Source organism: Gorilla gorilla, chromosome 3 (genome assembly GCF_029281585.2).
Source record: "Gorilla gorilla gorilla isolate KB3781 chromosome 3, NHGRI_mGorGor1-v2.1_pri, whole genome shotgun sequence".
Classification (NCBI taxonomy): Eukaryota; Metazoa; Chordata; class Mammalia; order Primates; family Hominidae; genus Gorilla; species Gorilla gorilla.
Window position 1 is genome coordinate 14,213,579 of NC_073227.2, and position 13,922 is coordinate 14,227,500.

Consider the following 13,922-nt stretch of genomic DNA (forward strand, 5'->3'; position numbering starts at 1 on the left):
AATGTTAAACGGAGCTGTAGCAATGGGGGCTTAAATCCTGGGACTGCTTCTTGTGGGATGCTCTCAAAAGCCATGTTTTAAAGTCCATCCCCCTCATCAAATGCTCCTTTTAATTTTGAAGAACACCTGATATGGTAAAGTAAACACGCTCTCTGTTCACGTTGACCATATCTGCAGAGGGCGGCAAGCAAGTTGAGGAAAGAAAACGTTAAGAAGACTGCTCAGCAAACCAGCCGTGTGAGTTTCTGTCTGGTTGTAGCTTTCAAAGATGGTGCTTTCAAGCAGACGTGAAACCCACTGCCAAACCCTGGCTAAAATCTTTAGTCCTGTGGTTGCAAGATGAGACTAGAGGGAGCAGAGTACATTTCTAAGACACGGCGTGTGCTGAGAAAACAATACTACGCACGCAACAAGCACTAAGGCAATGATTTTTTCTTTTAAAGCAGTTTTACTTAGTTAGCTCAAGAGAACAGCCTTCTTGCCTCTTCTGAGTTTTCTCAGGCAAGGTCAAACTCCTGCAGCCTCGCCTGCTCCCCGAGGTGCAGGATGATCAGGTCTTCCCTGACTGCCCAGTCCAGAGAACGGGTGTGTGAGAGAGGCAGGAGTGGAACGTGTTGAAGCCCAATGCCTGGTCCAGCATCTGACCCCACGGACACCCACACTCACTACTCACAATGAGGGTGTCCTGGCTTCTACTCCCCGAGTGTTTGCTAAGTGTCAGGCTATGCCCGGTGTGCCACACCTCACCCCTGCCCCTCGCCTCATGCTGACCAGAGGACATCCATCCCTTAAAGCTCCTCTCTGGTTCCTTGGACTTGCTGTCCTCACTAAAGAGAAGCCAACATTGGCCCCCACTCACAACCCTCCCCCCACAACACACACACACACACCTGCCAGCAGTGAGGACGCAAGCCCACCCAGTCACAGAGGAGTCACCCAACCCAGCTGCCGCCCTCAAGGAGCAAAGCCACATGGGCTCCTCTGACAGCCCCCCACCCCCAGTGCCCCATCCCTGCTGGCCCAAGCTCCCTCCTCAACTCTCTCCCAGGAAGCTGTCCTGCACCCAGACTGTGAGGTCAGGACAGGGGCAGGCTGGATGTCAGCCTATCCCCTCACATGGGGCTCCTCTACCCCCTCCCCAGGAAGCTAAATGACAAAGGGGCAGGAGCAAGCTTCAGGATCAACCACCTCGGCAGATGGGGTAGGGGATTAGAGCTTTCTGGCCCTGCGGGATTTGCTTTTTGTGTTTATTTGGTCCTTTGAGCTCTCAGTTTCTGGGTTGCCTTTCCACCTGAGTTAGAGCTTATGGTAGAGCAGACACCGTTTGTTCACAAGTACCTGGCATCTGACCCCTCTCTCAAGGTGCAGATGGAGAGAACTCTTCTAGGGCTCTTCTAGGGAGGTGGCACCTGCCACCTCTGCAAGGCACCCCAGCCGGCACCCTGACTGCCCCCTGCTGGCCCACTGCACCCAGGGAGCCAGCTCTCCCCTTGAAGGGCTGCTAGTCAGGCTGGAGATGCCAGGAATGACCCAAGACCAGACACTTGGCACCTGTACCCTGATAGATGCTGGCTGGTTGGGGAGCTGGGCTCTAGGCCGACTAAATTCATTCAGTGCTGCCCCTGCCCCTACCCCTGCCCCAACATATTCATCTGCCCACTTCATCCCTCCTCCAGCACAAATCACAGCTGGCTGGGAGTAGCCCAGCAAAGCTGGACAGAGGAGATGGGCACAAGTGACCACCCAGATTATGCCCTTTCCTGGCTCCAGAGGCCAGTGCTCCCCACCCATGCCACTGCCAGTGCATATAGGAACCCTGGCCCTTTGGGAAGCGAGAAGAGGTCTCCTAGGGGACCCCAGGAGACAGCAAGGCACAGAAATGAGGGGAGGCTTCCATCTCCCCTCCCCATACAAATGTACCCTCCTCTGGGGATTCATGGCTGCCACCTCCCTATCCCAATCCTTCTCTGGAACCTGCAAAACTAGAGCCCCACCAGGGGCTGCCCCAGGGTGACTTCAGAGTGGCCCTTGGCCCTTTTGCGGGGGTGGGGGGAAGTGGGGAGTGAGGTTGAGGCAGCCCCCAGGGGAATAATCTAAAGGGACCCTCTGCCTCCTGCATGCACCACCAAAGGCCAGAGGAGGCAGGATTTGGGAAGGGTGGGAGCCCCAGGCTGTGGGTGGAGGAACAGGAGGTCCCCAACAGAGGTGGCAAACTTCCAGCTGGAGCAAAGCCAGAGTAGCCGGGAAGGTGGGGGGAGGGCAGGGAGTTTGCTGTGCCAGCGCCACACAGGTCTCCAGCACAGTGTGGGTATGAACCCAAGGGGGTATGCGGGTCCCAGTGCATCCAGGCGGGGCGACCGGCAGCAAGAGCTCAAGACAGCCGCGGGTCGCACTAGAGTACCCCGGGGAGAGGGGTAACCCAGAAATCCCAGAGTCCCAGAATAGGATTCGAGCTGACCGGGGAAGTCCCGGAGCCTGCGGAGGCGCCACCGCGGAGTCCCTGGTAGACCAGGGAGGGAAGGATCCCGGAGCCCAAAATCCCAGAACGCGACGCTCAGCTGGTGGAGTCTGGGGGCAAGGGAGGTAACGCCGAGCTGGGGTGACCCTCAAGGACCTGCAGGCTTCCGAAGGTTCTGGGGTCCTCCTCCGTAACCCAAGACCTGGAGGCCAGTGGGGGAGTATCGGAGGTGGCCCAGGATCCCGAAATCTGCGGGAATGTCCCCTGCGGTGAGACAAGCATATGAATCTGAGGACCTCTCCGCAAGTAACCAGTGACCAGAGGCCAGTAGGGGCGCGGCCGAGGTGAACCAAGTGCCCAAGTCGCCAAGAACCCGCCCCTGATGACCATAGTGGGGATCTGGGGTGGGGGCCGTGGCGGTCCCGCCGGGGTGTCCCGCGGTGTCCCGGGTAGGGGCCGCGGCGAGCGCGTGGAGGTCACTTACGCTGCTGTTCTCGCCCGTCCAGTGCACCATCGCCTGGTTGTGCGTCGCGTCCCCCTTGAGCACGAACGACGTGCTGATGAGCGAGACCTGCGCCCGCGAAGCCACTCCGGCCAGCGGCGCCGCCCGCTCCCAGCGCCGGTAGTCCGCGGCGGGGGCGCCGTCCTCGCCGGGACCAGGAGCGGGACCGGGACTCGGACCCGGGGCGCCGGGCTCCGTGCCGCGCGCCTGCCGGTCCTTGCCGCCACCGGGCTCCGCGCGCCCCGCGGGAGAGCTCCGCGGCACCCGGGTCAGTTGGGCGTGAGGACCCAGGCGCCCGGGCTCAGGGGAGCGCCCCGCCGCCCCGCAGGCGCCCAGCAGCAGCAGCAGCAGCAGCAGGAGCGGCCGCGAGCGCGGCGAGCGCGGCGGCGGCGGAGCCCCAGGGCTCGGGGCTCGGGCGGTGGGGCCGGGGCCCTTCGGGGCGCGCGAGGGCCCCCGGTGCGCCATGGTCGCCAGGGGCGGCAGCGGAGCCGGCGGCGGGGCGGCGCGGACGAGGGGACCGCGGCCGGGAGAGCAGGAGGGCGCTGGGGAGCGCGAGCGAGAGCGCAGAGAAAGGAGCCGGCGAGGGGAGGGAGCGGCGGGAGGAGGGGACTCGGCGGCCCCGGCGCCACCCGCGACGCCGAGCGCGCACCGCCACCTGCCGGCCGGCCCGCTGCCCAGGCGCTCGTGGGAAGCCCGGCGTACCGGAGCGCGGCCCCACCTCCAGGCCAGGATCCCCTTCCCAGCTCGGTGGTTCCTCCGGTCCTCCTTCCCGGCTCTCCCACCTCTTCCCGTCCTCCCTCCCTCTCTCCAGGTCCAACCACGGTTCTGGGGCTCTGGGCTCCCGCTGGGAACAGCCAGGTCCTTGTCCGGGAGCTGACAGCCTGAGGGAGACAGACCAACCCAAGAGGACACATTTATAGGCAAAAGAACCCTGAGCTAGAACCAGGGCTCCCGGCGCAGATTATAAAGGGTTCTCCTCAAGGGGCCTCTGAAGAGGTGGCAGTGGAGAGGGGGTGAAGCCCATGAAGGTCCCTGGGGAGACCTGCTAGGCGGCCGGAGCGGGGTGGTGGGGGCAGTGCAGAGGCCCCTAAGGTGTCCTCAGCAGAACTGCCCCAAGGACTGCCAGGCCTCTGGCTCAGACATCGGGACGTGCAGTGGCTTCATCTCCCAACCCAGGGGCCACGAGGGAGCTACCCTGAACAGGACAAGCCCCTGTGTGGGGAGGCGTGGGGAGGGGTCAGGGGGTGAGGTCCTAGGGACCTGGCAGGCACAGTGAGGAATGTGGAAACTGAGGCTCAGAGCACAGCAAGTCCCCACCCAAGGTCTCGTGGCCACTTTAGTTCAGTAGCGATAAAAATGACTTCACAGAGCACCCACCCTGACTGTCAGACGGGCCTCCAGGAACAAGCACGGCAGGCGCTTCCCAAAGCAAGGCCAGGGTCAGAGCCTCTGCCAGGCCAGGGCCACCCTGCCCCTGGCCTTTCCCCAGAGGCCCCGCGCCAGATAGGAGCCCTTGGGCCGGGGTCCCAGTCATACCCCACCTCCCAGCTGGGTCCCTTGGCTCCAGAGAGAGCCTACTGGGGCAGAGGGGCAAGGCCTCAAACATTTGGGAAAGATGGAGAATTGGGGGTTCCCTCTGGCTCCCAGAGAATTGGAGCACCCAGCTCCCTCCCCAGGAAATCATATCCCAAAGCACTGGGCACAGGCTACCTGCGTTCATGCTGTACCCAGCGCTGGGAGCTGGGGAGCAGGAAGTCTGGCCAGATGCCTAAGAAGGCCCCACACTCCGAATGTGCCCTCCCCTCTCACCCCACCATGTAAATCCTGAACCTGTCAGGTTCAAACCCAATGGGAAGAGGGAAGGGAGGACTCTGCAGCTGTGGGAACATCTGGTCTCACACAGGAAGCAGACAAGAACAGAGTGGGGTCAGTGAAGGGTGGATGGGAGGGGAGATGAGGAAAAGTGGGGGACCAAAAGAGGGCTGCAGACCGTGGCTGGCAGGAGAGCACTGAACATGGAGTCAGAAACGAGGTGGTTCGGTTCCACCCCAGCTTAGACAGGAACCATCACAGGGCCTTCCCCAAACTCCCAAGCCTCCATTTTGCCAACTGTAAAAGAAGAGGCTGCACAGTCTCTGGGGTCTCTCTCAGTGTTAACTGGTTTTGTTTTGTTTTAAATAAAGAAGGCCTCCAAGTACTATCCTCAAGAAACTTGGCCAGGTGCAGTGGCTCACACTGTAATCCCAACAATGTGGGGGGCCAAGTTGGGAGGAATGCTTGAAGCCGGGAGTCAGAGACCAGCCTGGGCAATGTAGTGAGACCCCATCTCTATAAAGGAAAAAAAAAAAAACATTTAAAATATTAGCTGGGTGTGGTCCAAACTACTTGGGAAGCTGAGGTTAAAGGATCGCTTGAGCCCAGGAGGTCAAGGCTGCGGTGAGCCAAGATCATGCCGCAGCACTCCAGTGTGGGAGAAAGAAAGAAAGAAGGAAAGAAGGAAGGAAGGAAGGAAGGAAGGAAGGAAGGAAGGAAGGAAGGAAGGAAGGAAGGAAGGAGAGGGAGGTAGGGAGGGAGGGAGGGAAGGAAGGAAAAGAAGGACAGGAAGGAAGGGAGAAAGAAAGGAAGGAAGGGGAGAAAGAGAGAAAAGAGAAAGAAAGAGGAAGAAAGAGAGAGAGAAAGAAAGCGAGAAAGAAAGAAAGAGAGAGAGAAGGGAAGGAAGGAAGGAAGGAGAAACTTGACAGTGTTAGTTATCAAGCACTTACCAGTGCTGGGCACTTTCCCCGGGGCTTGAGAGGACAATGGGGACTCTGCTCTGGGGGCTGCTGTTTCAGGCCATCATATCTCATTCTCACGACCAGGCTGGAGCAGGTGTCACTGTCCCCATTTTACAGAGGAGGAAACAGACCCAGAGACATTCCTTGACTACACAAGGTCACCTGGTCAGTGTGTATCAGAGGCCAGACTCCAAACCAGGTATTCTAACCCTGAGGTGGCACTCTTTACACCACCTCAAGTTGCTTGTCATCTATGCGTTTGCCATGGTGCGTTTGTCATCTGTGTGTTCCGGGCTCTCAGGCACCTTACATCTATGGGGCTCAGACTCGGGCTGCCTAGCCAGGCAGGGCAGCAAAATGAGCTCACCACCACCACCCTTCAGCTCAAGGGAGGCTTAGTCACTGAGTGACTTGGTCAGTCACGTTAAGTCCCCAACAAATTGGGGGGAGGGTCCCGAGCTGGAATGCAGTTGGCTTGACACCTAACTACTGATCTTTCCAGAACAATTGCTGCCTCTGCCCTAATGAGGCTGCAAGACATTGGAAAGAGCAAGGCTGATTCTCCCTTTCTGTGGGTCTGAGCTCAGAGCCACTTTGACTGTCCCAGACCACTCAGTCCCCACCTGCTGGACACGCAGACACAGTGATGAGGGAGACAGACAAGGTTCCCATGCTCACAAGGAGCCTCTGTCCTAGTGGGGAAAACTAATTTCAGCTAGAACTAAGTGCCCAGGAGAGGACAGTGCGGCCATCCGAGAAGAGGTAGGGGTGCTCAGGGGTCAGGGAAGCCCTGCTCCCTTAGGAAATGACATTGAGCTGAGGATCGAGGACCTACCCAGGCATCGCAGGAAGAGCCGGGATGGCGACCCTGATGCCGGAGCTGGCGTATTCAGGGAGGAGCAGACGCAGGGCTTGATTTGTACTCACAGTCGGATGGAAAGTCGCTGGGGTGCTTTAAGCAGTCAGCTGAGGTTATGAGCATGTTTACAGCCGTCATTTTGGCCACGGTGAGGACAGGCACACGAAGCCACTTAGGAGGCTACTCCTCTCAGGTCCAGAGAGAGGCCATGGTGGCTGGGAGCTGGCAGGCAGCAGAGGAGAGAATGGAGGGAAACCTGCAGGGACCCATCTGCCACTCCCAGGTGCCTCCTACCTGCCTTGCACTCACCCTCCTTAGTGACCCACATCAGGGACTCAGGGACTCAGGGGCTCCAGTGCCGGAGAAAGACATGGGGGGAGTGTAGACAGCAAAGGAGAGCTGGTTTACCCCTCCCGACATGCCCTGATGGAAGAAGAGCACACGGGACGTCTTCAGAAGCCACAGATGTGGTGTCAGCAGTACTCACTGAGGAAGCCAAAGGCTTAGAAGGCATGGGGGCGTGAGTGGCTGATGGAGGCGCTGTTTGTGAGGACCCCACAGGCACTGCAAGACTGACGGGGCCACATGCAGATGCTTGGGCTCAGCATCCGACACTCAGGTGCATCAGGTCAATAGTAAACGCTGTCCAGGGCTAAGAAACCTAACAATTTTTCACAACGCGAGGACCCTCAGCACGCCCCGCCTTGCTCCCTCATCTCCTTCCCTTCTCCCAGCTCCAGGCTGGGCACTGGGCTCTAGCCTGAATCATACCTGGTGCCTGCTGTTGGAGACTTCACAACCTGATGGGGGAGGCACACAGGTGAACAGAGAGTGACATTAGGGAAACAGGTGCTCCCACAGAGGTGCCTGGAGCTAAAGGAAGGGAGAGCCGCTGTCTGGGGCTGAGGGAGGAAGGCTGCCGGGAGGACACCCTTCAACTATCCTGCTAGGTCATAGAGACAGCAATGATCATAAATGCTACTGAACACCCACCATGGGCTAGGCACTGTTCTGGTTGGAAGGACTCACTGAGCTTCACAACACCTATATAAAGTATTATTTTCCCCAAGTTAAAGGTAGAGAAGATGAAGGCACAAAGGGATTGAATAAATTACCTCGAGGATTCAAAGCCCGCCTCTCCCATGTGCTGGCTACGAGGCCCTTCAGCTTCACCCTCACCTCTCTGTTTCTCAGATTGCCTACCTGAGAAATGGGACCAGCACCATCTACCTTAATGAGAACTGATTCGACATGCTGATTCCCGGGCCCTACCCAGACCAGAAACTCTGGGGTAGGGCCCAGGCATCTGTTTTAACATGCGCTCATGTACTTCTGGCACACCCCTAAGTTTGAGAAGCACTGTGCTAACCCTGCGGCTGCAGGCCCAGGCTGCTCATCAGAATCATGTGAGGAGATTTAGCAAAATCCTGCTTCCTGGGTCCACTTCTGCCTCAGGCTCGGTGGGGGTGGAGCCCCGTTATTCCATCTTCTCTAAACTCCCCCACGTGATGCCAATGTGCGACCAGCAGGGCATGCTGCCCCATAGCATGGCTTTTCATCAGGATTCATGAGAGAAGAAATGCAAATGCCCAGCACATAGTAGGACTCCAAAACCTGGTGGGGCCAGGTGAGCCCCAGTCCAAGCCTCTTGGCTTCAAGAACCACACTGACCTCCCCATTCCACAGCAAGCCTCCTCATCCAAAAAGAAGAGATACTTTGTGTTTCCGACTTTTAATCATACCACTTGCTCATTAAAAGTCCCAGGCTTTTCAAAACTATTGACGGTCTCTAGTGATAATATTTTAATTTATCTTTATAAATGTGACAGAGCTCCAATTGTGCAGCTCCCTAAGTGGGGCCCGCCTCAGAGATGTCAAGGATCCGTGATGAGGCTCACTGGAAATGCCGTGAACCCGGCAGGAGGGAGCACTGCAGGGACAGGCTGGTGGTTTGCTGGACTTCCCAGAGGGGAAGCCCCTGGGCCAGCCCTGAGCAACATTCAGAAGTTTTGTACCTGCTGTCAGGGCAGGAGGACAGTAATGACCTGCAGAGAAATCTCCTAATGACTTTTAGCAAACAGCAAGGGGTGAGAGGGGATAGCTTTGAGCGAGAAGGATCAAGCTGACAATCTCGTTATCAGGTTGTCAGGGGAAACAGAGCCAGACAGTGGATTTGGCAGGTCGGGACTTTTAACTCAGGCAAGGAGCAAAAGTCTGATGTGGAGACCGAAGGGTAGTGTATCCACATGTGGAGGAAGGAAAGGTACCCACAGGGAAACAGAAGAGGCTATTGGCCGTGTCCAACCAGAAGACGGAGGGCAGACGGCGGGGGAAGGCTCAGCAGTTCTTCTTGGAGGGGTTGTTGCATTTTAACGGAGGCAAGGAGTTCTTATCCCTTGGACATCATCTGTGTGGACCAGCCGGACCCCTGATGTGTGAAAGGGACAGTTAATGCACCACAAAAGGGTTGGTTCCTTTATTCCAGTCACTAAATATTTACTGAGCACCTATGTGCCTGGCACTGTTCTAGCCCTGGGGAGATGGCAGGGAACAAACTCGACCAGATCCCTGCCCTCATGGACTCACGCCGTGGTGGGGACACAGACAAAAGGCAAGGAAAAGGAGCACTAGCAGCCTCCAGCTGGACAGGTGCCCCGAAATGGGATTGCAGGCAGCAGGACCACGGAGAGGCATGAGTAACCTAGACGGTCATTGGAAGCTTCCCCAAAAAAGTCGCCTCGGAAGCTGAACCTAGGACAGACAGTGTTTAAGGAATTAGGGAAGAGATGGTGGAGGGGGTTGCAAACCAGCCGGTGCAAACACCTGGAGACAGACGGCACGGGGGCCTTTGAAGAAGTGGAGAGAGAGCCACAGGGCGGCAGAGTGCAGCACATGGCAGCAGGTAGTGAACACCAAGCCTCCCCAGGTCTGCCCAGCGTCCTCTGAGGCATCAGGGGTCCCAGGCCCTGTGGCAGGCACTTGGAAGCCAGGAGGTGATCAGAACCAGTCCCCATCCTCTGGGAGATTAACACCAGCTGAGGGGGACTGGCAGGTTGATATGATGACGCCACAGGGGGGCAGCAGAGATGGCAATGCCTCTCCAGCGTGGGCCCGCCAGGGGCCAGCTCCACTCCCGGTGCCACAGTGCTAGCTCGCCTGCTCCCCTGATGTGGGGGGTAGAGGGGCTGGGTGGGTGGGTTACATCATCACCTCCTTCTTATAGAAGAAGAAACCGAGGCACAGCACCAAAAGGCAAGGGGACTTGCTCAAGGTCCCAAAACCAGCAAGGGGCATCAGCAGGCCCTGAACCTGTCCCTCTGGCTGAAGAACCCCTGCGCTTCCCCTATACACCCACAGGCTCCGGAGGGCTGACATGGGCCTGGGTGACAAGCGGCCTGAGCCCTGCTCCATGCCAGGGCCCCTGCCTCAACTTTCTCATGCATCAATCCTCACCCCACCCCACGGGCCTAGGATGATTATTAACACCACCATCACCTGGGGAGACTGTGACCCACCAGCTCTGCAGCACATAGCACGGGCCCACCCTGAACCCCACAGCTCCCTGGCTCTCTATGCACACATATAAAGTGCCATGGGAACAGAGAGCAGGGGCCAGCTCTGGCCAATGTAGGTTGGAGGTGGGGGGTGATTTATTCTCCTCCCACCAATCGGACATTCCTATTCTCACCGGGCAGGAGAATGCTCTTGCTTAGAGGAAACCCTCAGCATGTTGGAGCCTGGACCACACATGGTCCTCTCCTGATGGGCACTGGGGGAGGTCTGGGAAAGTGGCCCATGGCTGAAAGGGGCAAATCTTTAGGATGAGAGTGCTGACTACACCCTTCCAGGTGGTCTTGAGGGGAGATAGCAGCACCTGCCTAGAGGCGGCTGTAAGAGCTGCAACAAAATACCACAGACTGGGTAATTTATAAAGAACAGGCCAGGTGCAGTGGCTCACACTTGTAATCCTAGCAGTTTGGGAAGCTGAGGTGAGAGGATCACTTTAGCCTAGGAGTTCAAGACCAGCCTAGGCAACATGGCAAGACCCCATTTTATATTTTTAAATATAAAATATTTTTAAAAAATTAGCTAGGCATGGTGGTGCATGCCTGTAGTTCCAACTACTCATGGGGCTGAAGTGGGAGGATCTTCTTGAGCCTGGGAGGTTGAGGCTGCAATGAGCCATGATTGTGCCACTGCACTCCAACCTGGGCTAGAGAGTGAGACCCTGTCTCAAAAAAAATACCCAGAAATTTACTTCTCATGGTTCTGGAGGCTGGGAAGTCCAAGATCGAGGCGCCAGCAGGACTGGTGTCTGGTGAGGGCTGCTTCCTGCTTCCAGGATGGTGCCCTCTTGAGGGACAAACACAGCATCCTCACTTGGCAGAAGAGAGGGAAATGTTGGAAGGGCAAGAGAGTACGCCTTTCCACTTTGAGTCCTTAATAAGAGTGCTAATTCCATTATCATCACCTCCCAAATGCCACTTTGCATTGTGTTGGGGATTGCATTTCAGCATGAATTTTGGAGGGGACACTATCATTCAACCATAGAAGAGGGGGTAGTGAGGGCAGTAATGACGCCTGCCTACAAAGTGGTTGTTCTGTAGGTGAAAGCACCCATCACAGTCAGTGTGTCATAAGTATTTATTTTTTTAAAAAATGAGCTCACAGTGATGGTTGGGAGAGAGGCTGAACTCAGGTTCTGGCCCTGCAGGAAACGAATCACTGACTGTCTCTGTGCCTCAGTTTCCTCATCTGTTCAATGAGAATGATGATGGTACCTGGGTTGTAGGTTGCCATGCAGATAAATGAGTGTCTGTGTAATGCTCAGAAGAACACCTGGAAGGCATTGACTATGTTGTGTGCTGCAGAGGGGGTCTTCACATGGACCTATGATGAGATAACCCACAGTAAATCCCCGTTGCATCACACAACCTCACCTATGTGATGACAGTCCATGACGGTCTATTCTGAAGTCTCTGTCTAGCCCCCCGAAATGCCTAGCTGGGGTACAGTGCGTATTCATTCACAAGGCAAATGCTCCCCAAGGCTGGGGGCTGAGCACTGAGTCCCTCACCTGCCAGAAGAGCAGCCCCCCGGCCAGCACACTTCACCTCCTCACCCACTCTCCCAGCTGTCTCCACTTGGCCACTCCCAGCTGTGTCCTCCGGGTATCAGTTTCCCATTCTGTCAAGTGAGAGGGTGGGTTACACTAGGACTTTCATGGAATGTTAGCCTTAGGAGGTGCTCTCTAGAAATGCGCTATGTTAGGAAGGACCATGGGCTCCATCATACCTTTTACAGAGTCATGTGACTTTGCATATTAAGGCCTGCAAAGTTCTGCAACTTAAAAACCTGTTTGACTTTGATTAATTCCATTGTCCCTCAACTCTTTGACCCTGTGGTTTTTATTTCTGCTTAGCAGCTAGTTACACCCCAGAGAACATAGGCCATTATGGAAATATGTGCTGAGTATGGTAGAAGGAAGACAGAGGGAAGAATTTATTCGCCTGACATGTTGGCATCAGAGAAAAATACATTGGAGCAGGTCTTGGATGGTGAGTAGGAACCCAGGTGAGGTGAAACAGAGAGTGCAGCACACACAGGGACAAAGGCCATGAGACTGGAGGGAGGCAGGCCCAAAGGCCACAGGTCTTGGGTGCTAAAGGGTTTGTGCTTTATTCTGACTTCAAAGACGACCTTCTAGGGATTTTAAGAAAAGGAATGGCATGGTCAGGTTTGTGTTCCTAAAAGTTAATGCTGGCAGCTTCTGAAAGCTTGGAGGCCATGGGGAGGTGTGGAGAGGAGGAGATAGAGGTGGGTCCCCAGAACCACCTCTTGTGCAAAGTGAGAAACAGAGGAGTCAAACACAACCAGGAAGTGGTAGGAGGAACGATGATGCCACTTCCCTAGGTCAGGAACACGTAAAGGAGAAAGTGCCTGGTGCAACTTTGAACATGTAGCCTCTGAGGTGTCTGTGGGACATCCTGGAGGTATGAGTCAGGATAGGCCAGGCTGGGCTGCAGTAGCAGATTAACCCCAAATCTCAGTGGTGTAACCCAAGCAAGGTTCATTTCACTCATTCACAAAGTCTGATGCAAATGCAAAGTCAGGTGGCTTTCTCCATTCTGTAGCTTTGCAATCTGGAACAAGAGGCCTCTAAAGTCTCATAACAGAAGAGAGAGCTAGAGAATCACACAGGATGTTTTATAAGGATGGGTCCTAGAAATCGCTCCATCCCTCACATCCCAGTGGCCAGACCCAGGTTCATGGCCTCTACCTACAAGCAAGGCTGGGAGATGTGGGAGCACTTGGACATTTGGTGAGCCCTAGCGACCACAGACCATTATGGAAATACGTGCTGAGTAAGGCAGAAGGAAGAGAGAGGGAAGAACTTATTCGTCTGAATGAATTTGCCTAAAGTGTTGGCTTGCTATCAGGGAAGCTTGGGAGGCCTTTGGAAATGGTGACCAGGAGATTTTAAGGGCTTGGGATACAGATTTGGGCATGATTATTGAATGAGATCAACCAGGAAGAAAACAGAGAAGGACGGGATGAAATGGGTAACACCATAACTTCCTCTGAGGTTGTGTTTAGAAATTTCCAGAGGATGACTCAAGATTTAGTTAAAAAATAATCTCTTGTTTCCAAATATCTGATTATTTGTTGTCATATAGAAAAGGCATCCAGATTTTTGCTGAATTTTTCAGTTTCCGTATGGTTGCTTGGCATCGCATAGGAAGCTAGCAGTAATTGGCAAGTGTTTAAGTATCAGGCCGCTCCATGGCAGTCTCACCATGAAGGGCCAATGGCCTCATGATGATAGATTTCTCTGAAGGAGAGATTTTCAAAGTCCTCAAGTTTAACAGACATTTTGAAAGAGAACTCACGGTATTCTTGCCCTTGAGATTCATTTTGGAAGTCAACATTTTTGCTACCAAACTCTTGACTATGAAATTGATTTTTTATTTAAATGTGCTGCACATTTGCAATTTTTCACAAAGAAAATTTTTGTTGAAAATCATGGCTTGAGACATTTCAGCTTGGGAGTCAATTAAAACTCACTGTTTTCCCTGGAAAGGGCTATAGCCTTAGTCAACACTAACAAATCAGCATGAGACATTTCTTCAAACTAGCTCTTGCAAGGCCCTTTCTGGCAACTGAAGTGTCCCCAGTCTAAGACTATAAGGGTCATAAGCCCTGGGACTGTGTCAGTTTTCATTTACCTCTGTATTGCTAGAGCTGTGTGCAATGCTGGGCACGCAGTGGGAACTCAGTCAGTATTTGTTGGATGGATGCATGGATGGATGGATGGATGAGTGGGTGGGT

General features: G+C 55.1%; 1 protein-coding gene across 3 annotated transcripts in view; it reads right to left on the bottom strand.

Annotated features, from left to right (window-relative positions):
* Positions 1–13,922, bottom strand: part of SORCS2 (sortilin related VPS10 domain containing receptor 2) — a 593,679-nt gene that overhangs the window by 551,733 nt on the left and 28,024 nt on the right. For 2 of the 3 annotated variants that reach the window (XM_019024999.4, XM_055385389.2), the window contains exon 1: positions 2,943–3,520. The exons of the other annotated variant lie outside the window; for it this stretch is intronic. In XM_019024999.4, coding sequence (XP_018880544.4) covers positions 2,943–3,425 — 483 coding nt within the window. In that variant the 5' untranslated portion in view covers positions 3,426–3,520. Of the gene's footprint in view, positions 1–2,942; positions 3,521–13,922 lie in introns of those variants that run through there. 3 annotated transcript variants of the gene reach the window in all.